Raw genomic sequence first — 21064 nt, 5'->3', positions numbered from 1 at the left:
GAACTGGAGACCCAGTACAATTAACAGTAAGAGATTGGGTGTTTTCTGTCAACAACAATCCATTAATGTAAATTTGTTACAAGTTACCGAATAGCCACCAGAAGCTGTGAAAATCTGGGCACTTAAACTAAATGTGTAACTAGCCAGAATATTTAACAGTTCAATGGCAAAAGACTCTCGGTCCTGAAGTAGCCCATTTAGCCAGGATGTCCACTCAAAGGCATTTCCTTTCCAAATCCTCCTTGTATCCACAGTTTTTTCAAATCAGGAGCCATCACAGTGTCCCTGACTTTAATTCATTCTTTCCCAGGAAAGAAACCTGTGGAACTCCTTGTTTCCCTCCATCTTCCCTTCCTCCTGCAATATACTGGCTTCTAAAGCCAAGTTGGAGGTCAGCCCATCACCACTTGGTTTCTTTCCTGCACTTTTCAACCCCGGCAGTGTCCTGAATCATGGCCCACAGCCTCTCACCCGGATTTCTCAATAATAAAAACAACTTTGCCAAAGAAACATGCGGACTCCAAAATCCATTATATGTGGGGGTCTCAGAGGTCCATCAGAGTATGCCAACTGAAAAACCCCATATTATTAGGATACTAAAAAGCTTTATTACTGTATGTATGTATGTGTGTGTGTGTGTATATATAAAAACATAAGATTGAAAATGTAGGTTATTGCTTGGGAGTTGAAAAGGAGCTCAGCTTCTATGCAAGTCCCTGTGGTGGATGTAGTTGACATAGCTGTCCTTGGCCCAGGCATGCTCTACTGTCTAGTATAGACTTTCCAGCACCAGTCCGCTCTCTCTGGTTCTTGTCCACCCATTCCCCTCCCTCAAGTCTTTGATGTGTCCCTCCTTGATTCCTGTTCTGCTTCCCTTGCTTCAGCTCCCGTGCTCCTTCTCCCATTCCGTGTGCAGTAACTTGCCACAGCTCTTGCCCCCGGGAGTTGGAATTTCTTCAGGTTTTTTTGAGCTGGCAAATAGGGTACAAGCCTTATGCACATGTATACAACGTAATTCAATAAAGCTCACAGAAGAACACTTTTCCATGAATCAGTTCCCAAAAAAAGTATCTGAAAATTCTCACCATATTTGTATGATGTGTAAAATCAGCCCCGAAATCTAACTGAGTAATCAGATCTGATCTATGTGAGAAATGTCCTCAGATATTCCAAAACTGAGGCTACGAGCTCCTATTTATTAGCTTAACCTATAATTCATCAGAAAATGTGTTTTATCGGTTACTTTTGTTCTGAATGAAGAAGGACCTTTAGCCCATTTTATTTCAGCCTTTCGGAGCAAGAACCTTTTACTACTGTCTCATTACAGCTATTAACATCCAATGGAATAAGCAGATAGGACCTGGATTTAACAGGTAATCTAAAGGACACACCCTCTAACAGTGCAACAGTTCCTCAGTTCTGATTGGAACGTTAGGAGCTCAAGTCTTGATTTGGAGCTGGAACCCATTGTCAGCTGAGAATCCTACCAACTGCCTTTCTTTTGATCCTTGGTTTATAATTGCAACACTCTAATGTGTGATGCTTTGCAAAGCTGGTTTCTCTCTGATGGCTGTCGGGGTTGGGTTGCCAACTCTTCAGGAGTCTCTAGGAAGTGAAGACTGATTTCCAGGCCAGTGCAGCCAGCAACCAGGAGAAAAATCGTAGGAGGGTTGGACAAAATTTGATGTTGCTTTCATTTTCTTCCCCCCGTTAGCTGACGGCACAAGGGCTAGGGGGACGCCAATTTAAGGTTTTGGACAAGAGATGTAGGAGGATGTGAAGAAGCACTTTTTTGTTTTTTTGCACACAGAATGGTAGTGACCTGGAATTCACTGCCAACAAGGTGGGATCGGAGACGATGAATGATTTCAAAAGGAAATTGGATGGGCACTTGAGGGAACTGAACTTGCAGGGTTACGGGAATAGAGCAGAAGAATGAGACTGACTGGATTGCTTTGCAGAGAGCCAGTATGGAACTGATGTGCTGAATGGCCTCCTTCTGTGTGGTTATGACTCTAGCTGAGCTAAGCTGACACTCAACCAGGGTATCCTCCAGTCCACACCGTTACACATATCTAACACATACGAAAGCTTGATACTTACCTGTCAGGACAATAACCCCAGTGTAGGAGGACCTGCTTCTCCCGCTTCATTATTGGCCGCACCCACTCTTCTGGAAGAGAATTGGTACACGTTAGGGCCACAGACACTCTGATTGACATTTAATTTATCCTGTCCAAAAACAATGGGTATGTTTTACTGGGAAAAAAAACACAAATTTAATGCTTTTCTGTATTACGTGTGTAAAACTGAAGAGATGGATGGTCTGTCAGAGTTAGAAGTATTGTGGTAGAAGTGTGCATGGCTATGGACATCAGTTAGTTCTGATCAGCAAGGCTAACTGCATAAATTGGACAACAAACTCACAATTACAGCGCAATCCCACAAAAGGGGATATTATACCTTCCTGACACAAACATGATTGATTCGTAACACAATTTTTATACATAAATGCAAGCTACATCCACAGTTATCAGACACCGGGTAGAGAGGATTACCAACGCCAGCTCTTAGATATGTAATGGTGAGCTGTGAATAGTAAAACTGTTGCATTATGAATTTACCGCAGGAATGAGAGAGCAAATGAATTTAACAGGACCAGAAATGTGAGTGGATTGTTAAGGTTCCACTCAAATCTTCTGGGTTCAATCACTTCTCAAGTATCTCTCACAAAGTTATGCAAATTAAGGGGTGGTGAGGCACTGCGGGAGAGCCTAACACTAGCTGCAAGGGCAGATCTGCCAATGTCTGCAGTGATTCAATTTAGACAGTAATGCTCAGCAAACATGAGCATTGCTCCACGTGACAGTCTAGCATCAGAACTTAATTGAGATGTGCCGGGGAGGCTCAGGAGGCGGCTGCATGGACTCTGCCACCCACTCGCTGCCTGGCTAGGCTTCCTTTAAGTTACTGAGTTAATTCAAACTGATTTTCTCTGAGCATATCCTCAGGTTCAGTCAGGCTTGCCTTTGTTTAATGCGAAGTTTCCATGAATAGCGCCTGAAGTGTCACTGTCTCCAAGCTTTTATGTAACCAATACATTTTTTGTATTGCTGAAGAAGAGGCATTTTTTGGTCGAGGCTTTTCATCTTGCACTCATCAGGACAATTCGCAAGGAAATGCCATTGTCAGGGGAAACAACAATTCAGACTGTATGGGAAGAGTGTGCTGATTGGTTGGCAAGCGGACTCTGATTTGGTAGAGGCGTTGCCATGGAGAATGCACAAGTTGATGGCGACTGTTTTTCCTCTGACATTGGCATTTTCTTGCGATTTGCCCTGATGAGTAGAAGACAAAAAGCTGCGACAAAAAATGTCTCTTTCTTTCAGCAATAGTCCAATTCTGTACGACCAAACGACAATGAATCTTCATAGTGTTGGTCATAAGTGAGTTGGGTTCAGAGGATGACTGTAATGTTTAAATGATAAACATTTCCTTCTAAGTTCACTGCTCTAAATCTGCAAGTACAGGTAAGTGTAGTTACTCATCAATTAAGAATACCTAGATCGAGACCATCACACACGAGATGCAAGATATCTGGAATCTGTTAATATCTATCTGAAATATATTCAAAGTCATGTGCTCACTTCCTGCAATTGCCATGCTTACTTCCTGCACACAATTGCTGACAAACACAAAATATTAAATTCAACGTTAACAGAGATCTGTTTGAAAACAAGCCAGTGCAGCAAGACATAAGATTTCACCACCCATCCCGAACCCCATCAAGCAAAGTTGCCAGCCCCATGACTATTTCCCAATGTAAAGCACCTTGGGATGTTTTACTAAAAGCGCTAGGTAAATGCAGATTGTTGTTGGATTGGTAATACATCAATGTAACATGTAACAATAACACCTGCTTCCAATACTTTAAATACTTAACCTTAATGCCTGCTCCTCTCAGTTGTCTCACCACCAGTGGTGGGAATGTAAGCGCCCCCAAGTCTCCCCACCATTTTGCCTGCAAAACTGAACACAGCGCCAACACTTGCCATATCCTCCAACCAACTACACAAGGCCACAGGGGTTCACCTAAAATGCTAAAGGTTTCGAATGCTGCACGTGCCTTTGCATACAATCTGTGACTTTTCTCTAACAGTTCTCAATCACATGCAACCATAGAGAAACATTTTTCATTCCAAAATAAAAAACTTGCATTTATATAGCGCCTTTCATACATGCAGGATATCCGAAAGCACTTACAGCCAAAGAATGATTTCTGATTGCCTCCTGCTCCAATAATCCCATTGCCGCTAAATTCCTGACCACCATCTTCACCAGTTGGCAATGTAAATGTGTCAATGGTTCCTTTGACTCAAGTAATAGGGAGGTGTCCCCCTCCCTTTTGAAACTGCCATCACCTCCTCTACAAAAACAAACTCAACCTTCTGTCCTGACAAACCTCTCTCACAGCCACTGTCTACAATCAGCTTTCCACCCAGCTCTTCAGCATGGAAATGACCCTAAAAGAAAGTTACAAATGACATGGTCTGTGACTATGGCCAGACTGAACTCGTCATCCTTGTCCTCTCTGCAGCCTTTGGCATGGCTGACCACAGTATTTTCTTCCAAAGCCTGTTGTCAAGCTCATTGAGACTGCCCTCACTCGGTTCCACTCTTAACTACCTGATTGTAACCAGAGAAGCTCTTTTCTTCCATTAGCTTCCAAGTTCCCCAAGGCTCTGCCCTTGGCCCTTTCCTGTTCCTTGTCCACATGTTGTCCCACGGCACCATCAACTGCAGGCATGGGGATCAGCTTCCTCATGTCCAGGCAACACCCAGCCTCTTCCTTTCCACCACATTTCTCAATTCCTCCATTTTCTTGGTGTTGTCAGGTCCTCGGTCCAATATCCAGTCAGGGTGAGCAGCAATTTCCTCCAGTTAAACATTGGGAAGACTTTTGTTTTCAGCCCATCACAACCAGTGTACCCTCGCCACCCGCTGCATTCCTCGGCCCGACCAATGGTTCGCGTTGCTTTTGACTGTTCGTAACCTTACCACTCTTAAGTTGACTTCTGACCCCATATCCTCCTCACAAGAAAGACTCATTACCTCCTTAACACCACCGACTCCAGTCCGACTTCAGCCCAACTGCTGCTGAAATCCTCAGTGATATTTCTCATCTCCAGATTTAGCCATTCCAACATTCTCCTCGGCACCTTCCATTCCACAAACTCCAGTCCACCAAAAACTGTGCTCCCCTTATCCTACCTTCCATTAAGTCCTGGTCACCCATGTTTGCTGACCTACACACCTCCAGGTCCTCTAAAATTCTTAACATTCACGGTGTTGCCCCTCCCTTTCTCTGTAACCTCATAAAACACTACAAGTTTTCCACGAACTCTCCATTTCTCTGACTTTGGCTGCCTGCTCATCCCCTACCTTTGACTTACACTGGCAGTTGGCTCTTCAACCAACTAGGCCCCATGCTCTGAAATCTCTCATGCCCAGAAATAAGCTTCCTAAGACAATAAAACATTAAAAAAAATTGCATAGTCACAATAACATGATTAAACTTATCAACTTGTGTGTTTCTGTAGCCTTGCTAGCGGTTTTATAAAAAGCACCCCTGCCTCTCCAAAAGCCTGGGCTCCAAGCTGATATTTCGACCCCGTGCCATCACTCAATGTCAGAACAACGCTGCAGTTTTTGCATGTACAGAGTTCCCCATCATACATCAGTCAGGTTTTGTCAGGGCAAGTAGCAGGCAGATTCGAAACAGCAACAGCACATCAACCCCAATGGTGGAAAATGATTTTTTAGAATGTTTCCAAATGGTTTGAAAGCAAGCTGCAGAATGATTCTTTTCACAAAAGGTTTCACAGTGTCAACAGTTTAAATACTTAGCTCCAAGAGCACAATGAGAACCAGCAAGATAAAAGGAAAAGCCAGTGTCTTTTCCCATCCAATTTGAGGTCATTCCAATTGAAAACAAAAGGGACTTTCAAAGCTTTTCAAGTGAATGCAGAGGGTGGAATTTTTGCATATATAATGGCAGGAAAATTCTTCTTGCCAGCAGGGTCAGCTAGATGCAACTTTTGCCTGTCTTGCACCATTTAAACACCTCCCCCAAGCTCCCTTGCAGTTTTTGAGCCTTCCTAGAATCTGTCCACCTAGTTCCCACTAACCTCATTTGTTTCTGTCAGAGTGAGAGCCTGCGATGGAGCGGACAGCTACCTGGGTCTGCACTGTTCATGCACTCTGGATAAGCTAGACTGAGATACATGCCCTCAAGATGGCAGTGATGAGTTGTCAGTCTGAACAGTTTAAATATTGCTTTCTGCAGCCCAGAAACATTTTTAAAAGAGTGTTTTTTTTGGACTGCAAATACCTGCATCTGCTTCTCATGGCACCAGCCCACTGGAAGATTGCCAGAGCACACCGTCAGGGACTCTGGGGCTTCCCTATAAGCCTCATGAGATAAAGCAGAGATAGGCAGCATTTAAGCATGATCCAGCTCATCAGGTTTACCACCTCACCAGCACAACTAAAATCAGGACCTTTCTGACATTGTGCATTAAGTGGAGTGGATGTTACTCAGTGGCTACTGAGCAGCCTGAGGGGGAGGCTGAACAGCCAGCAGTCACGGTCCACATTGGTACCAATGACATGGGTATAAAGAGGGATGTGGTCCTGCAGCCTGAATTTAGGGAGCTAGGTAGAAAATTGGCAAGCAAGACCACAAAAGCAGCAATCCCCAGAATCCTCCCAGTGCCACAAGCAAGTGACAACAGAAATAGGAGGATAAGACAGATGAATGCATGGCTGGAAAGATGGTGCAGGAGGGAGGGATTTAGATTCTTGGGATATCAGGACCAGCTCATGGGGAGGTGGGACCTATACAGGCCAGACTGATTGCGCCTGAACGGAGTCGGGACAGAGTTCCTTGCTAGTGCTGTTGAGGTGGATTTAAACTAACTTGGCAGGGGTATGGAAACCAGGAGATAATATCAAGGAGAATTACCAAGGGACACAGAATACTGGGAGAGATAGGTAGCACTGGAATATGGAAGAATAAGTTAATAGGTGGGGTCAGAATAAAGGAGAAAATAATAGAGTCTAAATATTACTGTGCATTTATCCGGAGTGTGGTAAATAAGAGTGGTGAATTACAGGCACAGATTGTCATATGGAAATATGATGCTGTGGCTATAACAGAGACCTGGCTCAAAGAAGGGCAGGACTGGGTGTTAAATATCCCTGGATACAGGGTGTTCAGGAAAGACAGGAAAGGAAGAAAAGGATGAGGGGGGCGGTATTGGTTAAGGAGAGCATTGCAGTGATGGAGAAAGAGGATGTGCCAGAGGGATCAAGGACAGAATCTATTTGGTTAGAGCTCAGGAACAAAAAAGCTGCAATTACATTGCTCGGTGTGGTTTATAGACCGCCAACTATTGGGAAGGATGTAGAAAAGCAAATTTGCAAAGAAATTACAGAAAGCTGCAAAAATTATAGAGCACTTACAATGGGGGACTTTAATTATCCAAATATGGACTGGGCTAGTAGTAGTGTAAAGGGCAGAGAGGGGCAAGAGTTCCTACAGTAAGTTCAGGAAAATTTCCTTCAGCAGCGTGTTTTCAGTCCAATAAGGAAGGAGGTACCGCTAGACCTGGTTCCTGGGAATGAGGTGGGCCAAGTGGATCAAGTGTCATTAGCTGAACATTTAGGGGACAGAGATCATTGTATTATACGTTTTAGGCTGATTATGGAAATGGACAAAGAACAGTCCAGAGTAAGAAAATTTAACTGGGGGAAAGTCAACTTCAATGGGGTAGGAACAGACCTGGGCCAAATAAATTGGAGTCAAAGGTTAGCAGGAGAAACAGTAATTGCTCAATGGACTACCTTCAAAGAGACGGTTCTGACACAGTCAAGGTATATTGCCTCTAAAGGGAAAGGTAGAGCAAATAAATCCAGAGCTTCCTGGACAACAAAGGAGATAGAAATTATTATAAAGAAGAAAACGTGTGCTTATGACAGGTGTCAGGTAGAAAATGCACTGAGAACCAGGCTGAATATAGAAGGTTCAGTGGGGAAGTGAAGAAGCAAATAAGAGAAGCAAAGAGGGAGCATGAAAAGAGACTAGAAGCTAGCATAAAGGGGAATCCCAAAGGGTGGTTAGAGGACTAGGGCCTATTAGGGACCAAAGAAGGGATTTACACATGGGGGCAGAGGACATGATAATAAATGAATACTTTGCACCTGTCTTTATGAAGGAAGATGATGCTAACCAGGCCATGGTAAAAGATGAGGTAATTCAGACACTAGATGGCTTTAAAATTGAAAAGGAGGAGATATTGGAAAGCTTGTCTGTACTTAAAGTTGATAAGGCACTGGGGCTGGATAAGATGCATCCAAGGATACTGAGGGAAGTGAGAGTGGAAAATGCAGAGGCACTGGCCATAATTTTCAGTCTTCCTTAGGCTCAGGGGTGGCCCCAGAGGACTGGAGAATGCAAACATTACACCCTTGTTCAAAAAAGGGTATAAAGATAAGCTCAGCAACTAAAGGCTAGTCAGTTTAACTTTAGTGGTGGGGACACTTCTAGAAACGATAATTCTGGACAAAATTAATAGTCGTATGGACAAAGAGGATTAATTAAGGGAAGCCAGCATGGATTTAAAGGAAAATCGTGTCTGACTAACTTGCTGGAGTGTTTTTTTTTGAAGAGGTAACAGAGGAGGTTGATGAGGGCAAAGATGTTGATGTGGTGTACATGGACTTCAAAAAAGCGTTTGACACAGTGTCACACACAGACTTGTGAGTAAATTTATAGCTCATGGAATAAAAGCGACGACAGCAACATGGATATGGAATTGTCTGAGTGACAGGAAACAGAGAGTAATGGTTAATGGATGTTTTCGTGCTGGAAGAAGGTTTGTCATGGGGTTCCCCAAGGATCAGTGTTGGGACCCTTGCTTTTCCTGATATATATTAATGACCGAGACCTTGATGTACAGGGCACAATTTCAAAGTTTGCAGATGACATGAAACTTGGAAGAATTGTGAACTGTGAGGAGGATGGTGTAGAACTTCAAAGGGACATAGACAAGTTGGTGGAATAGGCAGATGAAATTCAATGCAGAAAAGTGTGAAGTGATTCATTTTAGTAGGAAGAACATGGAGACACAATAAAAAATAAGGGGTACAATTCTAAAGGGGGTGCCGGAGTTGTAGGACCTGGGTGTATATGTGCATAAATCATTGAAGGTGGCAAGACAGGTTGAGAGAACGGTTAATTAAGCATACAGTATCCTGGGCTTTATTAATTGGGGTAATTAAAGGAGGTTACGTTGAATTTGTATAAGTCACAAATACTTGTTTGGCCTCAGCTGGAGTATTGTGTCTAGTTCTGGGCGCCACAATTTAGGAAGGATGTGAAGGCATTAGAGAGAATGCTGAAAGATTCACGAGAATGATCCCAGGGATGAGCAACTTCAGTTATGAAGATAGATTGGAGGAGTTGGGGCTGTTTCCCATGGAGAAGAGAAGGCTGAGAGGAGACTTGACAGAGGTATTCAAAATCATGAGGGGTCTGGACAGAGTTGATAGGAACAAAATGGTTGAGAATGAGAGGGCACAGATTTAAAGGAATTGGCAAAAGAAACAAAAGCGATATGAGGAGAAGCTTTTTTACGCAGTGAGTGGTTAGGGTTTGGAATGTGCTACCTGAGAGTGTAGTGAAGGTGGGTTCAATTGAAGCATTCAAAAGAGAATTAGACTGTTATCTGAAAAGGAAGAATGTGCAGGATTATGGGGAGAAGGTGGAGAAAATGGCACTAGGTGAGTTGCTCATTTGGAGAGTTGGTGCAGACACGATGGGCCAAATGGCCTGCTTCTGCACTGTAACAATTCTGTGGCCTGCTGCCCTCTGGGCACACATGGTCCTTGAGTCTTCATAATTCTGCATATGTTGTCACCAGAAGGCCTCTTTATTTTTGAAAATTTACTTTTTTCAAAAACTTTCAACTGACTACAAATTCGGTACTTTAAAAACTGAGACCGCAAACTGCATTAAAGTGCAAGGCCACCATCCAAGGTGAAGGTGAGAAAAGCAAACAAGAACCCCCTCCGAAATTAATTGTGAAGAGAGAGACATTTCAAAGGAAACCCACAGACATCAATACCCAACATTCTAACTAAGGAAGAGCTTAAAAGTGCGAAGTGTTGAATATTAATCAACAGTAAAGACAATGGCAACTGCTAACCAGCTAGATACACCCAACAGATTCTGCTGAAGGGCCATGAGGGCTCGAAACGTTGACTGATTTCTTCTCCACCGATGCTGCCAGACTTGCTGAGTTTTTCCAGGTAATTCTGTTTTTATTTTGTTTTGGATTTCCAGCATCCGCAGTAGCTTTTAGCTTTTTGTTTTTATAGACACTCAAACCCCCCTGTCGAGGATGAAATAACCCCATTTCCCGTTGGTTTCTACTATCTTGAAATTTGTCAAAAGTTTCTGAGATGAAACTTTATTACTTGTTTTACAAAAATGACTGCAAGGCATGTTAATCCAATTCCTTTTTGGGAATATACGGACAGGGGGTTTTTAAGAACTGGTTTTGCCAAACCAGACAAACTCATCTGGAAAACTGAAGGGAGCAGTAAGGAATCTTTCTCTCTCTCTTATGTTAAGAAAAGCCCTATCTCTACCGTATAAAAATCCAACCCAAGAGATAGTGACTGTCCATCTGAAAGAGCTTCAGGAGAAACCCATCGATTTCTGGGAGACAGATCATGAAATTAAAAGGAAGGAAATTGTCTCCAGCAAAGTGGATACCTGGACACCAATTCAACTCCAGTTATTTAAAGGGAACCAGCTAACTTCAAACGGCCACAACGTTCAACAACTTGTGCCTCAAGGACAAGCAAAGGACTTAATTGTATTTCACCTCTCTTCTATTTTTACTTAGTTCTGTTGAAGGGTCATTCGGACTCGAAACGTTAACTGTGTTCCTCTCCGCAGATGCTGCCAGACCTGCTGAGTTTTTCCAGGTATTCTTGTTTTTGACTTAATTGTATATTCTCTTAACCTTTATTTGGACTCTAACTTTTCTTACATCCGATGTGTGTGTGTGTGTGTGTGTGTGTGTGTGTGTCATCACGTCTTTTATTATTTTTCTTCAGGTTTAGTAGCTAATAAACTTGCTCTTTCTTTGACTCAAGAAAACCTGGTTTGATTGGCTCCTTATTAAAAACTAAATAAAACTGGATTGGAAAAGGGCATCCACATGGAAAAGAAATTTAAAAACTTTTGTTGTGACCAACCAAGGAGGCTGAAAAAAAGGGGAGCCGGTTCACTCCTCCTCACCCGGTCGTAACAACGTATAATAACAGAACAAATACAGACTTGCATTTGTATAGCGCCTTTCAAAACCTCAGGATGTCCAAAGGCGTTTTACAGCCAATTAAAATTTTGTGTAGGTACTGTTGTAATGTAGGAAATACTGCTAAGTCATGAATGACTGCAGAGTAGAGTGAGACAGGCCAGCAATGTTGCTCTCCAACTTGTTTGCCCCCAGTCTGTAACTGAAGAGTGTAGACTGACCTGGCTTATCACAAAGAGTTTCCAGGTAGTTCAGCTATTTACACCCCTTTTACGCCAATGACTACTCCAATAGGTATTCAAATTTGCAGGCACAGGAAACCACTACCATAACCTACTACCAATACTCATCTCCACAACTACATCCCCATATCCACCCAAAGTACTCAGAGCTCCTAACCGTCCCTTTAAGACATAATGCTCCTCCCTATTCCTTCACTATTAAGAACCTGTCACTGAATTCTCACTGTATTTCTCCCCCAAAATATTCATTACTCTAGTCAAACTATTCACAAACCCCATAACTGTGCATTACCTCCATTCCTGTATATGCTATCAAACCTTCTTCAAATCCTAACAAAACCTGAACAGTATATCCCCTCATTCACTATGAGGGAGCACAAAGGAAGATCCACTTCCTTATAAAACAGAGCCCACTAGCTTTGTGAGCAACACCACAGGAAATCGATTTGCAATATATAAATGGTATGACTGCACACATTTTCTCTTTTCCATCACACTGTGTGCCACATTGTAACTCATGGAAATTTGTCGCACTTGCTAGATTTGCCTCAATTCAATTTTAACAGCTGATTGCGTGATACGTGAAATTGTTACTGAAATTCTCTTCCATCCGATTGGTTGATGTATAAAGTTATTAAATCTGATTTGACTTTAACAATCAGGTCAAATGCAAATTTCTTTGAGAAGCTGAACCAAGCGACCGATCAAGTCAGTTTTACAAATCTATCTGTCTGCCAATTCCCAGCTTGGCTAGCCTGTCAGTGGAACGCAAATAAGGCTTGTAACATAGCAACATTGACAAATGGTATATTTCACATGATCAAACAGCATTTTGCCTCAGAGTAGCTATTTTCCTCAGAGCTCTCACTTTATCGATGTACCAATCTGAGAATGTGCAGTATTTCGCAACCTGCGTCAATCAGGAGGGTTATTTCTGTGCAATTGTCAGTTTCATGTCTCATGGTGCACCAGGGTTTGTATTTCTTTGGTTTTTTTCTGAATGATTTGAGAACAAATGGCAAATGACTTGTCATTTATATTTAAATGTATGTATAAATAATATATCTTTATTCAAGTAATTCTTTCATACTGAAGCTACAAAGTGCTTGGGAGCTGAATTGGATAGCCCTGAAAACAATGTAGGGATCGCAATGCTTAATGAACTCACATTCACCGATTGAAATGCCGGCATTAGATAGGTTTCTGCATGCAGCCAGCGTTAACCATGTTCATTGGCTCCACACACCAACAGGGGGCCCAGAATTATAACTTCCGAACAACACTTAAAACTAGCCTGCACCTCTTAAAGGTGGCGTGGGGGGGTATATGGTGGCTGGAGAGGTGCTGAGAGTCATGCAGCAAGTGAATATCCTGAGAAACAGTGAGGAATGGCGCAACATGGGAGGGAGCAGGCTTCATGCATGTTGGACACTACACTAGAGGTTTTGTGGAGGTGGTGTAAGGGAATAGAGAAATTAGGTATCCATAAGGGGGAAGGAGGCCCTCCACACACAGTCAAAAGGCAATGGGAGCTCTGTGGAGTTCAATACCAGGAGTCAAGCCCTAAGAGCTTGAAGTTCAATGACTCCCGTGAGCAGTCAAGGTTAGTGAATGCATCTTCAAATGCCATATTGTACTAACTGCACCATTAGCTTCAGACACTGCTCAATTCACCATGCCCCCAACATAGGATTACAGAGGATATACAGCACAGAAACAGGCCATTCGGCCTATCCAGCCCATGCAGATGTTTATGCTTCACTTGAGCCTTCTCCCATCTTTCCTCATCTAAATCTATCATTCTTACCCTCTCTTCCCTTCTCCCTCATATACTTGTCTAGTTTTCCCTTAAATACATCTACACTATTCACTTCAGCCACTCCCTGTGGTAGTGAGTTCCACATTCTCACCACTCTCTGGGTGACGAAGTTTCTTCTGAATTCCCTATTGGGTTTCTTGGTGACTATCTTATATTGATGGCCTCTAGTTCTGCTCTTCCCCACAAGAGGAAACATTCTCTGTATCCACTCGATCAAAACCTTTCAGAATTTTAAAGACCTCTATTCAGTAACCCCGCAGCCTTCTGTTTTCAAGAGAGAAGAGACCCAGCCTGTCAATCCTTTCCTGATATTTACAGCCATGCATTTCTGGGATCATCCTTGTAAATCTCTGCATCCTCTCCAGTGCCTCTATATCCTTTTATAATACGGTGACCAGAACTGCACACAGTGCTCAAGGTTCGATACAGGTTTAGCATGATTTCCCTAATTTTCAAATCTATCCCTGTAGAAATAAAACCTAGTGCGTGGTTTGTATTTTTATGGCCTTGTTAACCTGTGGTGCAACTTCTGGTGATTGGTGTATTTATACTCCAAGATCTCTTTGTTCCTCTACCCCATGAAAACACGCACCTTCCAAGTAATAAGTAACCTCCCTATTTTTCCTCTCAAAATGTACTACCTCACATTTAACTGTGTTGAACTTCCCTTGCCAATAATTTGCCCATTATGCAACACTTACCTGCCAACAAGTTGCACACTGATTGATGTCATGATCTGCCTGTTCTGTAGTCTTCGGGTGGACATTAGCTGCACGTATGCTAATGCCCTCACGAATATGGCATCTGGCACAATACATGGCAGAAGCGTAGGTGGACGCCATTTTAGTCTCCGAATGATACCCGTAGCACCCAAACAACGGAAGCAACTAAGCCCAATTTTGAGCCCAACATGCTTTACCTCAGAGAGGGAGGGAAAGCGCCTAGCTGAGAGAACAAAGATGAATAATTTGAGCATATGGGCTATCCTTGTTTGGATTTTGACTTCAAAACAATCACTGCGGAATACATTTCAATTGAAAGTATAATTGTGTCTTCAAATGATTTTAAAACAACAAAGTGGAAGAATTAAGTTGCTTTTTAGCTAAATGTTCATATGGAAGCCATGAACTTTCTTTCAGACGTCAAGAATGCTTCACTGAGATAAAGTGAGGGAGAGGAATATGTTCACTCACAAGAATAATAAGACTTGTCATCTCTTCTGTTTATATTGAAAAATTCAAGACAATTATTCTTAAATAATATCTACTTATGCGACTGCCATGAGTAAAAGAAACACCATTTATTTCCTCAGAGCTTCAAATGTCTCTGGGCTGAGAAATGATCACTTCTTTCCAAATGTTTTAACTGAAAACATACACTCCTCCATCCCTTCCACAGGACTTGCAAATCTTTACTCAGTTTTAGATTTATTCACAGAGTGAAACATTAGAAGTGTATAGCTCCCAACTCTAATCCCACACCGGTGTCAATAAGTGTCCCTTTATACTCTTTTGAGCACAATCAAAACAAAAAGGTCAAGTTAACAATTTAAGGGGATAGATCCTTAAAGGGACACTAACTAAAAACAAGATCAGAAAGGAAACTTAGCAAATCAAATTAAAATGTGGATCTGGGGTCACTGATGCCCCCGAAGTGTCCACCAGTTATGAAAGGCCTCATGTGTGTCAGCAGACACCACATGCTCCCTCTCCAGGGACATCTGGCCGTGAATGTAGCTGCGGAAGAGAGGCAGACAGTCAGGTTGAATGACCCTCTCGACTGCCTGCTGCCTGGACCCGTTGATGGCCAGCTTGCCAGGGTCTCTTTATACTCTTTTGAGTGCAACAATTCAACAGAAGGAACAAATTAACAAAAGAGTCTCTATATATGCGCTCAAGTAATAATCCAATCAACCAAATAATTCTGATCTTGTTTTCTCCACCTGTATATACTTAACCTTAATTTGAACAATTCACATCTAGGATTTGGCCAGAATGGCCCCACACGCACTGGATCACAGGGTGGTGGCAGAGGAAGGGAAAGGCCCCTTTTACCATCTCTGGCTTTGGCACCAAGCGTACTGGAAGTGGGGATGGAGCTTTCCTGAGTTGCCATGGTACCCAGTGCCTGAGGTGGAGCTGATGCTGCCCACTGGAGGACCCCTTTGCTTTGGGGTTGGGGTGGAGACTGAGGTAGGCCCAGCTGGGCACGCTGAGGGACCTGCAACTCATCTGGTCCCCAGGCATGTTCGTGAGGTCATGGATCCAGTTCCGTCAGGACCTGGACCGGGGCTCCCCATTCTTCTACTCACTGGATTAAAGACGGGGTCGGTAAGCTGCTCCTTGGACCGCTGGCCGATGACAGATCCCTGGTCTTGGATCTGGAGAGCCTCAGGGCTCAGGCCCAAGCCTATTTCAGTGCCCTCTGTTCACTCCTGATCCGTTCAGTGAGGATGCTCGCAGAAGTTTCTGGAAGGCCCTGCCAAAGGTCAGCCCGGAGGGTGCCGAGCAGCTCGATGCTCCCTTTAGCCAGGTGGAGCTGGCCAGTGCCCTCAACCGGCTCTTGAGGGGCAAGTCCCTGGGGCTGAACATAGAGCTACTCAGGGGGCGACTACACACAGGTCATGGGGGAAAGTCTGGCGACCAGGGAGCTGCCCCTCTCCTGGTGCAGGGCTGTCACTGTCCTGCTGCCCAAGAGGGGCAATCTCCGCCTGCTTAAGAACTGGTGCCCAGTCTCCCTCCTCAGCATGGACTTCAAGGTCTTTACCAGGGCCTTATCTTCTCACCTTGGCACTATGCTGGACCACAGAAGCCACCCTGGCCAGTTCTACACAGTCCCAGCTGAACCATTCACCATAACGTCCATTTCATTTGGGACTTGGTTCACCATTCCTAGAGGGCTGGTCTGTCAATCACCTTCCTCTCCCTGGATCAGGAAAAGGTTTTTGACAGGAAGGATCACGAGGGCTTATTCAGGATTCTGCGAGGTTCAGGATGATTTCACTGACCGGTTCTGACTGCTGTACGTTGCCGCAGAGTGTCTGATTAAGGTTAACAGGTCCTTGACAACACCCCTTCACTTTGGGAGGGGAGTGCGTAAGGTGTGCCCCATGCCTGGCCAGTTATGTGCCATTTGCATGGGGCCTTTCCTGTGCCTCTTATGGAGGACGTTGTTGGGACTTGCTCTCTGTGGGCTGGGTGTAGGGGTCGTCCCCTTGCCTTATGCCAATGACTTTCTCCTCATGGTCACAGATCCTGTTGAAGTGTGTAGGTTGCGCGACTGTCAGTATGTCTACTTCACCATGTCCTCCACCAGGATCAATTAGGAGAAATGTTCTGAACTCCTGGTGGGTCAGTGGTGGCTGGACTCCTCGTCGGAGGAGCTCAGGCCTTTTGGCTGGAGCACTGCCCACCTCCTCTATCTGGGAGTCTATCTTAGGTCTGCCGAGGAACTCTGGCCAGCAAACTGGTAAGAGCTGGAAGCCAAGGTCACCACTCGTCTAAGGATCTGGACAGGACTGCTCCGAATGCTGTCCTACAGGACATAAACCAATTGGTGGCTGCTATGCTGTGGCACCAGTTGGTCACATTGATCCATCCCTGAGTTTGTCACCAAGATACTGAAGAATCTAGTTGATTTCTTCTGGGACAAAAGGGCGCACTGGGTCTCTGCCACAGTGCCAAGTCTCCCACCTAGGGTGGGCAGTTAGGCGCTGGTGTGCCTTCACACCCAGGCAGTGACTTCCTGCCTTCAGACCCTGCAGAGATACCTGAACATTGAGCCTCCTCCTCGATGGTGTGCCCTGGTGACATATTTCACCCACCGGCTGCACAGTCTCAGTTACAAACGTAGCTCCTGCTAACTCTAGTGCACAGATCTTTAGCCTACAGTTAGGATCTTCTTAGGACCCATGGCCTTCGCTGTGTCAAGTGCAGTTAGCTGCTTCTTAGTGTTATGTAGAGTGAGACAAATTGGCTGGACACCAACATCTATGATGAAGGACACCTCGGAGAGAGGCCAAGATAGATCATTCATTTGCGAGCATTGCAGCCCTGTCTTGTGCAGTTACATGTTCAACTCTGCCAAAGTCCAGGATGAGAATGTTCAGAGCTTCTGACTCCCTGTTTGTGCCAGATTGTCCCCGAGTTGTGAGTAGATGTGGCATGCCACTCCAGTGGGACCACTTAGCTCTATCTACATCCTGTTGATATCTCATCCTAAGACCTGGCTGATTTTGTTCCTGGTGCACCCTTCAACAATCCCACTGAACGGTTGATATGGAGTGCCAGGATGTGCTGGGCCTTGATTGTGCTGGGAGACAATTATAATGCTGGCAGCCCACAATACCTCAAGGACGCCAGAATGCCCAGGTTTGTCTGCTAGATATTTCCTCAGTCATCTAGCACAGTCGTAGTGCCAATCCACAATGATGTCCTCACAGTGGAGGTGAGACTTTGCCTTCATAAAGAATATTAATGTAATTGTGGGTGGACACGTTAGCGATGGTTAGGTCAAGTAGGTTTACTTCCTCATATTGGTGCCTTCACCAGTTGACACCACACCCAATCTGGCAGCTATGTCTTTCAGGATGGCCAAGATAGTCAATGTTGGCATTACTGAGCCACCGTCATTTTACGCTGGCAGGAAACTGACTTTTCAGCTCCCACCACATTGTCGCCCCTGCCCATCATTAAACCCACCGCGGGGTGGGGATGACTACGGACAACTGGAAAATACATTCCTATGTATATTATGAAATCAGTTTTACTTTTTACTTCCCCCAAGAATTCCTTTACATATTACAACAATCTTGAAGGTGCATTCATTTCCCAGGTGACCAACCCAAAAGTATGCCACAGCTCTCCAGAATTCACTTTAACTCTCCTTAGTGTTTCAGCTATCCTCTGAGGTAAGATTCTATGTGGGTCCTTCCATTAGCTTTTTTGGTTAAGTGACTCTCCACCTTTTCTGTACAGACCTCACGACTGTGGATGCCTCAGCTCCTTGTTCCAATTGCCAGCAGATACCCAACTGCCTTCCCACAGCTTTCCAAGATAACTCTTGCTGACTGCTTTCTGCCACAAGGCTCTGTGAGGACCACTGTAGATGTCTTTTACTAGCTGCAAGCTAGAGCAAATCTTCCAGCTGCTTCTTCCTCACAAAATCCAAACTGAGATTGAGCCCCACCCGCACTCCATGTGGCGAATGACGAAGTTAGTATTTTCTCTGCTAAAAGGACAGACAAAACTGACTATCATCTCCTGTGGGAATTCTCAATCCTGTGAGATGCAGTCTACACCACAGGAAAGCTGCAATTGCCTGTCTGTGTCCCAAACTGAACTGCGTGCTTCTGTCAGCAAACACACAGATAAATTAAACAAAAGAACCGTCCACCCCCACAGCCCGTCTTTATGACAATGTGGCATGCTTTGGGATGGTCTCAAACAGAAACGTAAACGAATAGGTTTACCTTCAACACAAGTCTTTGATGTTGTAACTCATGAATAATTTATATTGCTAATGGAGCTTCACAACCTCTTCTTCCAGAACTGAATGAAGGAACTTTCTTCTTTACAACCTGGTTTTACCTTCTCTTGATCTGAGAACTACATAGATAATTTTAACCCTTTGTTGAAGTAAGTGTAGACCTTCTGGCTCCATTACAAGCCCAGTGATGGGTCATTCATTTTTTTGACTTTTTCACTTCGACCTCTGACCTTGCAGGATAAACAAAGGTTGGTTTTTAATTGTAATTCAATCCAAGCTTGTTGAAAGTGCATTCACTTGAGATGCCCACCAATTTATTAACCAGATGCCCCATTTATCTACAGTTAAAACTTTAATCCCTAAAACTAAAAGTTATATTCTAAAACATATAAATTTTCATGACCACGGGTCCTTCCAAAGCATCTTACGGCCAATTAAATGTGGCAGCCAATTTACACCCAGCAAACAGCAACGAGATAATGACCAGATAATCTGTTTTTTGTGAGGTTGATTGAGAGATAAATATTGGCCAAGATACCAGGAAGAACTCCCCTGTTCTTCGAAACAGCGCTGCGGGGTCTCTTACATCTACCTGAGGGGGCAGACAGGGTTTCAGCTCAGTGTCTCATCAAAGACACTGCAGCACAGCCCTCAGTACTGCACTGAGTATTTAATCCTGGTGTGGGACTTGAACCCACAATCCTCTGACTCAGGCACAACAATGCTACTCAAAGAGCCACAGCTGACACCTTCTCGACAAGAATCGCAGGCAGACCTGATCAGGTCAGGGTGGCAGATTCTCTTCCAGGAATGTTAGTCAACCAGTTGGGTTTTTACAATAATTCTGCAGTTTGCATGGTCATTCTTTCTGGTGTCAACCACAAATCACCAGATTGAATGAAAACAGAAATACCTGGAAAAACTCAGCAGGTCTGGCAGCATCGGCGGAGAAGAGCAAAGTTGACGTTTCGAGTCCTCATGGACTCGAAACGTCAACTTTGCTCTTCTCCGCCGATGCTGCCAGACCTGCTGAGTTTTTCCAGGTATTTCTATTTTTGTTTTGGATTTCCATTCTCCGCAGTTTTTTGTTTTTAACCAGATTTAATAAGTTGAATTTTAGAACTTGCCATAGGGGGATTTGAACTCACCACCTTTGGGTTGTTTGTTTAGTGCCATAACCACTACACTACCATACTCTCCACAGCAACTACAAAAACACCTATCTAATCCATTGACTGTGGAATCTCCTATTACTCTGTTTGTACACTCCATTCCACCCCTTTTGGCAAGCACTTGTTCCACTGTGTGAAGGTTTTTCTGACAATTGTCCAATTCTGCGCTTTTGCAATTGTTATTGAATATATTTAAATGTCAACTCCGCACTCTGTGATGTGTACACTAGCACTGTTCCCTCTTTCCTACCCCAGTGCATGGTAACCCACTTCCCTTCCTTACTAACTCTGTCTTGTACGTGAGCACCCTCTAGAATGTAAACTTAAGGAACTTTCCTGCCTGCAAAATGTGACAGTATCGCCAACTGATCATGCACAGGAACCTTGAGCAAAAGCGGCCAGACGTTTCTCGTATGTGCATGAAGCATCCTGAACCTCCCACATAACCCATTTATACTATGTTTTATTAGGCCCTCAGGATATCCCAAATTGCTTCATCGCCAACGTATTCTGTTTGAAATGCAGGCACTATTGTAATGTGGGCAAACAGGGCAGCCAGTTTGCGCAAAGGAATGTCCCAAGCAGCAAAAGAAAGAACGGCCACTTAATTGCTTTTGGTGGTGTTGGTTGAGGGAGAAACATTGGTCAAGGCATGTTGAGAACACTCTGCTCTTCCTCCAGTAGTACCATGGGATCCTAAATATCCACCTGTACAGGCAGACAGGGTCGTTGTTTAGCGTCTCGTTCAAAAGACAGCACCACCGACAGTGCACCCTCACCTCAGTACTGACATGTCAGCCTAGATTTTGAGCTCAAGTCCTGGAGTGGGGCTTGAATCCACAACCTACTGACTCTAAGTGACAGTGCTACCACGGAGCTAGGCTGAATCAATACATTTGCCACTGCTTTTGTCCATTTGCTCGATTGTCTACTGAGTACCTTACATATACATTTTTC

At 44.0% G+C, this 21064-nt stretch overlaps 1 protein-coding gene across 1 annotated transcript in view; it reads right to left on the bottom strand.

Moving 5' to 3' along the window:
* Positions 1 to 21064, bottom strand: part of smarcc2 (SWI/SNF related BAF chromatin remodeling complex subunit C2) — a 145374-nt gene that overhangs the window by 102010 nt on the left and 22300 nt on the right. Inside the window, exon 6 of the mRNA XM_078534530.1 lies at positions 2104 to 2173. Coding sequence (XP_078390656.1) covers positions 2104 to 2173 — 70 coding nt within the window. The remainder of the gene's footprint in view (positions 1 to 2103; positions 2174 to 21064) is intronic.

The sequence above is a fragment of the Cetorhinus maximus genome, chromosome X, assembly GCF_964194155.1.
Source record: "Cetorhinus maximus chromosome X, sCetMax3.hap1.1, whole genome shotgun sequence".
Classification (NCBI taxonomy): Eukaryota; Metazoa; Chordata; class Chondrichthyes; order Lamniformes; family Cetorhinidae; genus Cetorhinus; species Cetorhinus maximus.
The sequence above is the reverse complement of the archived record's forward strand: the minus strand, read 5'-3'. Positions and strand labels throughout refer to the sequence as shown.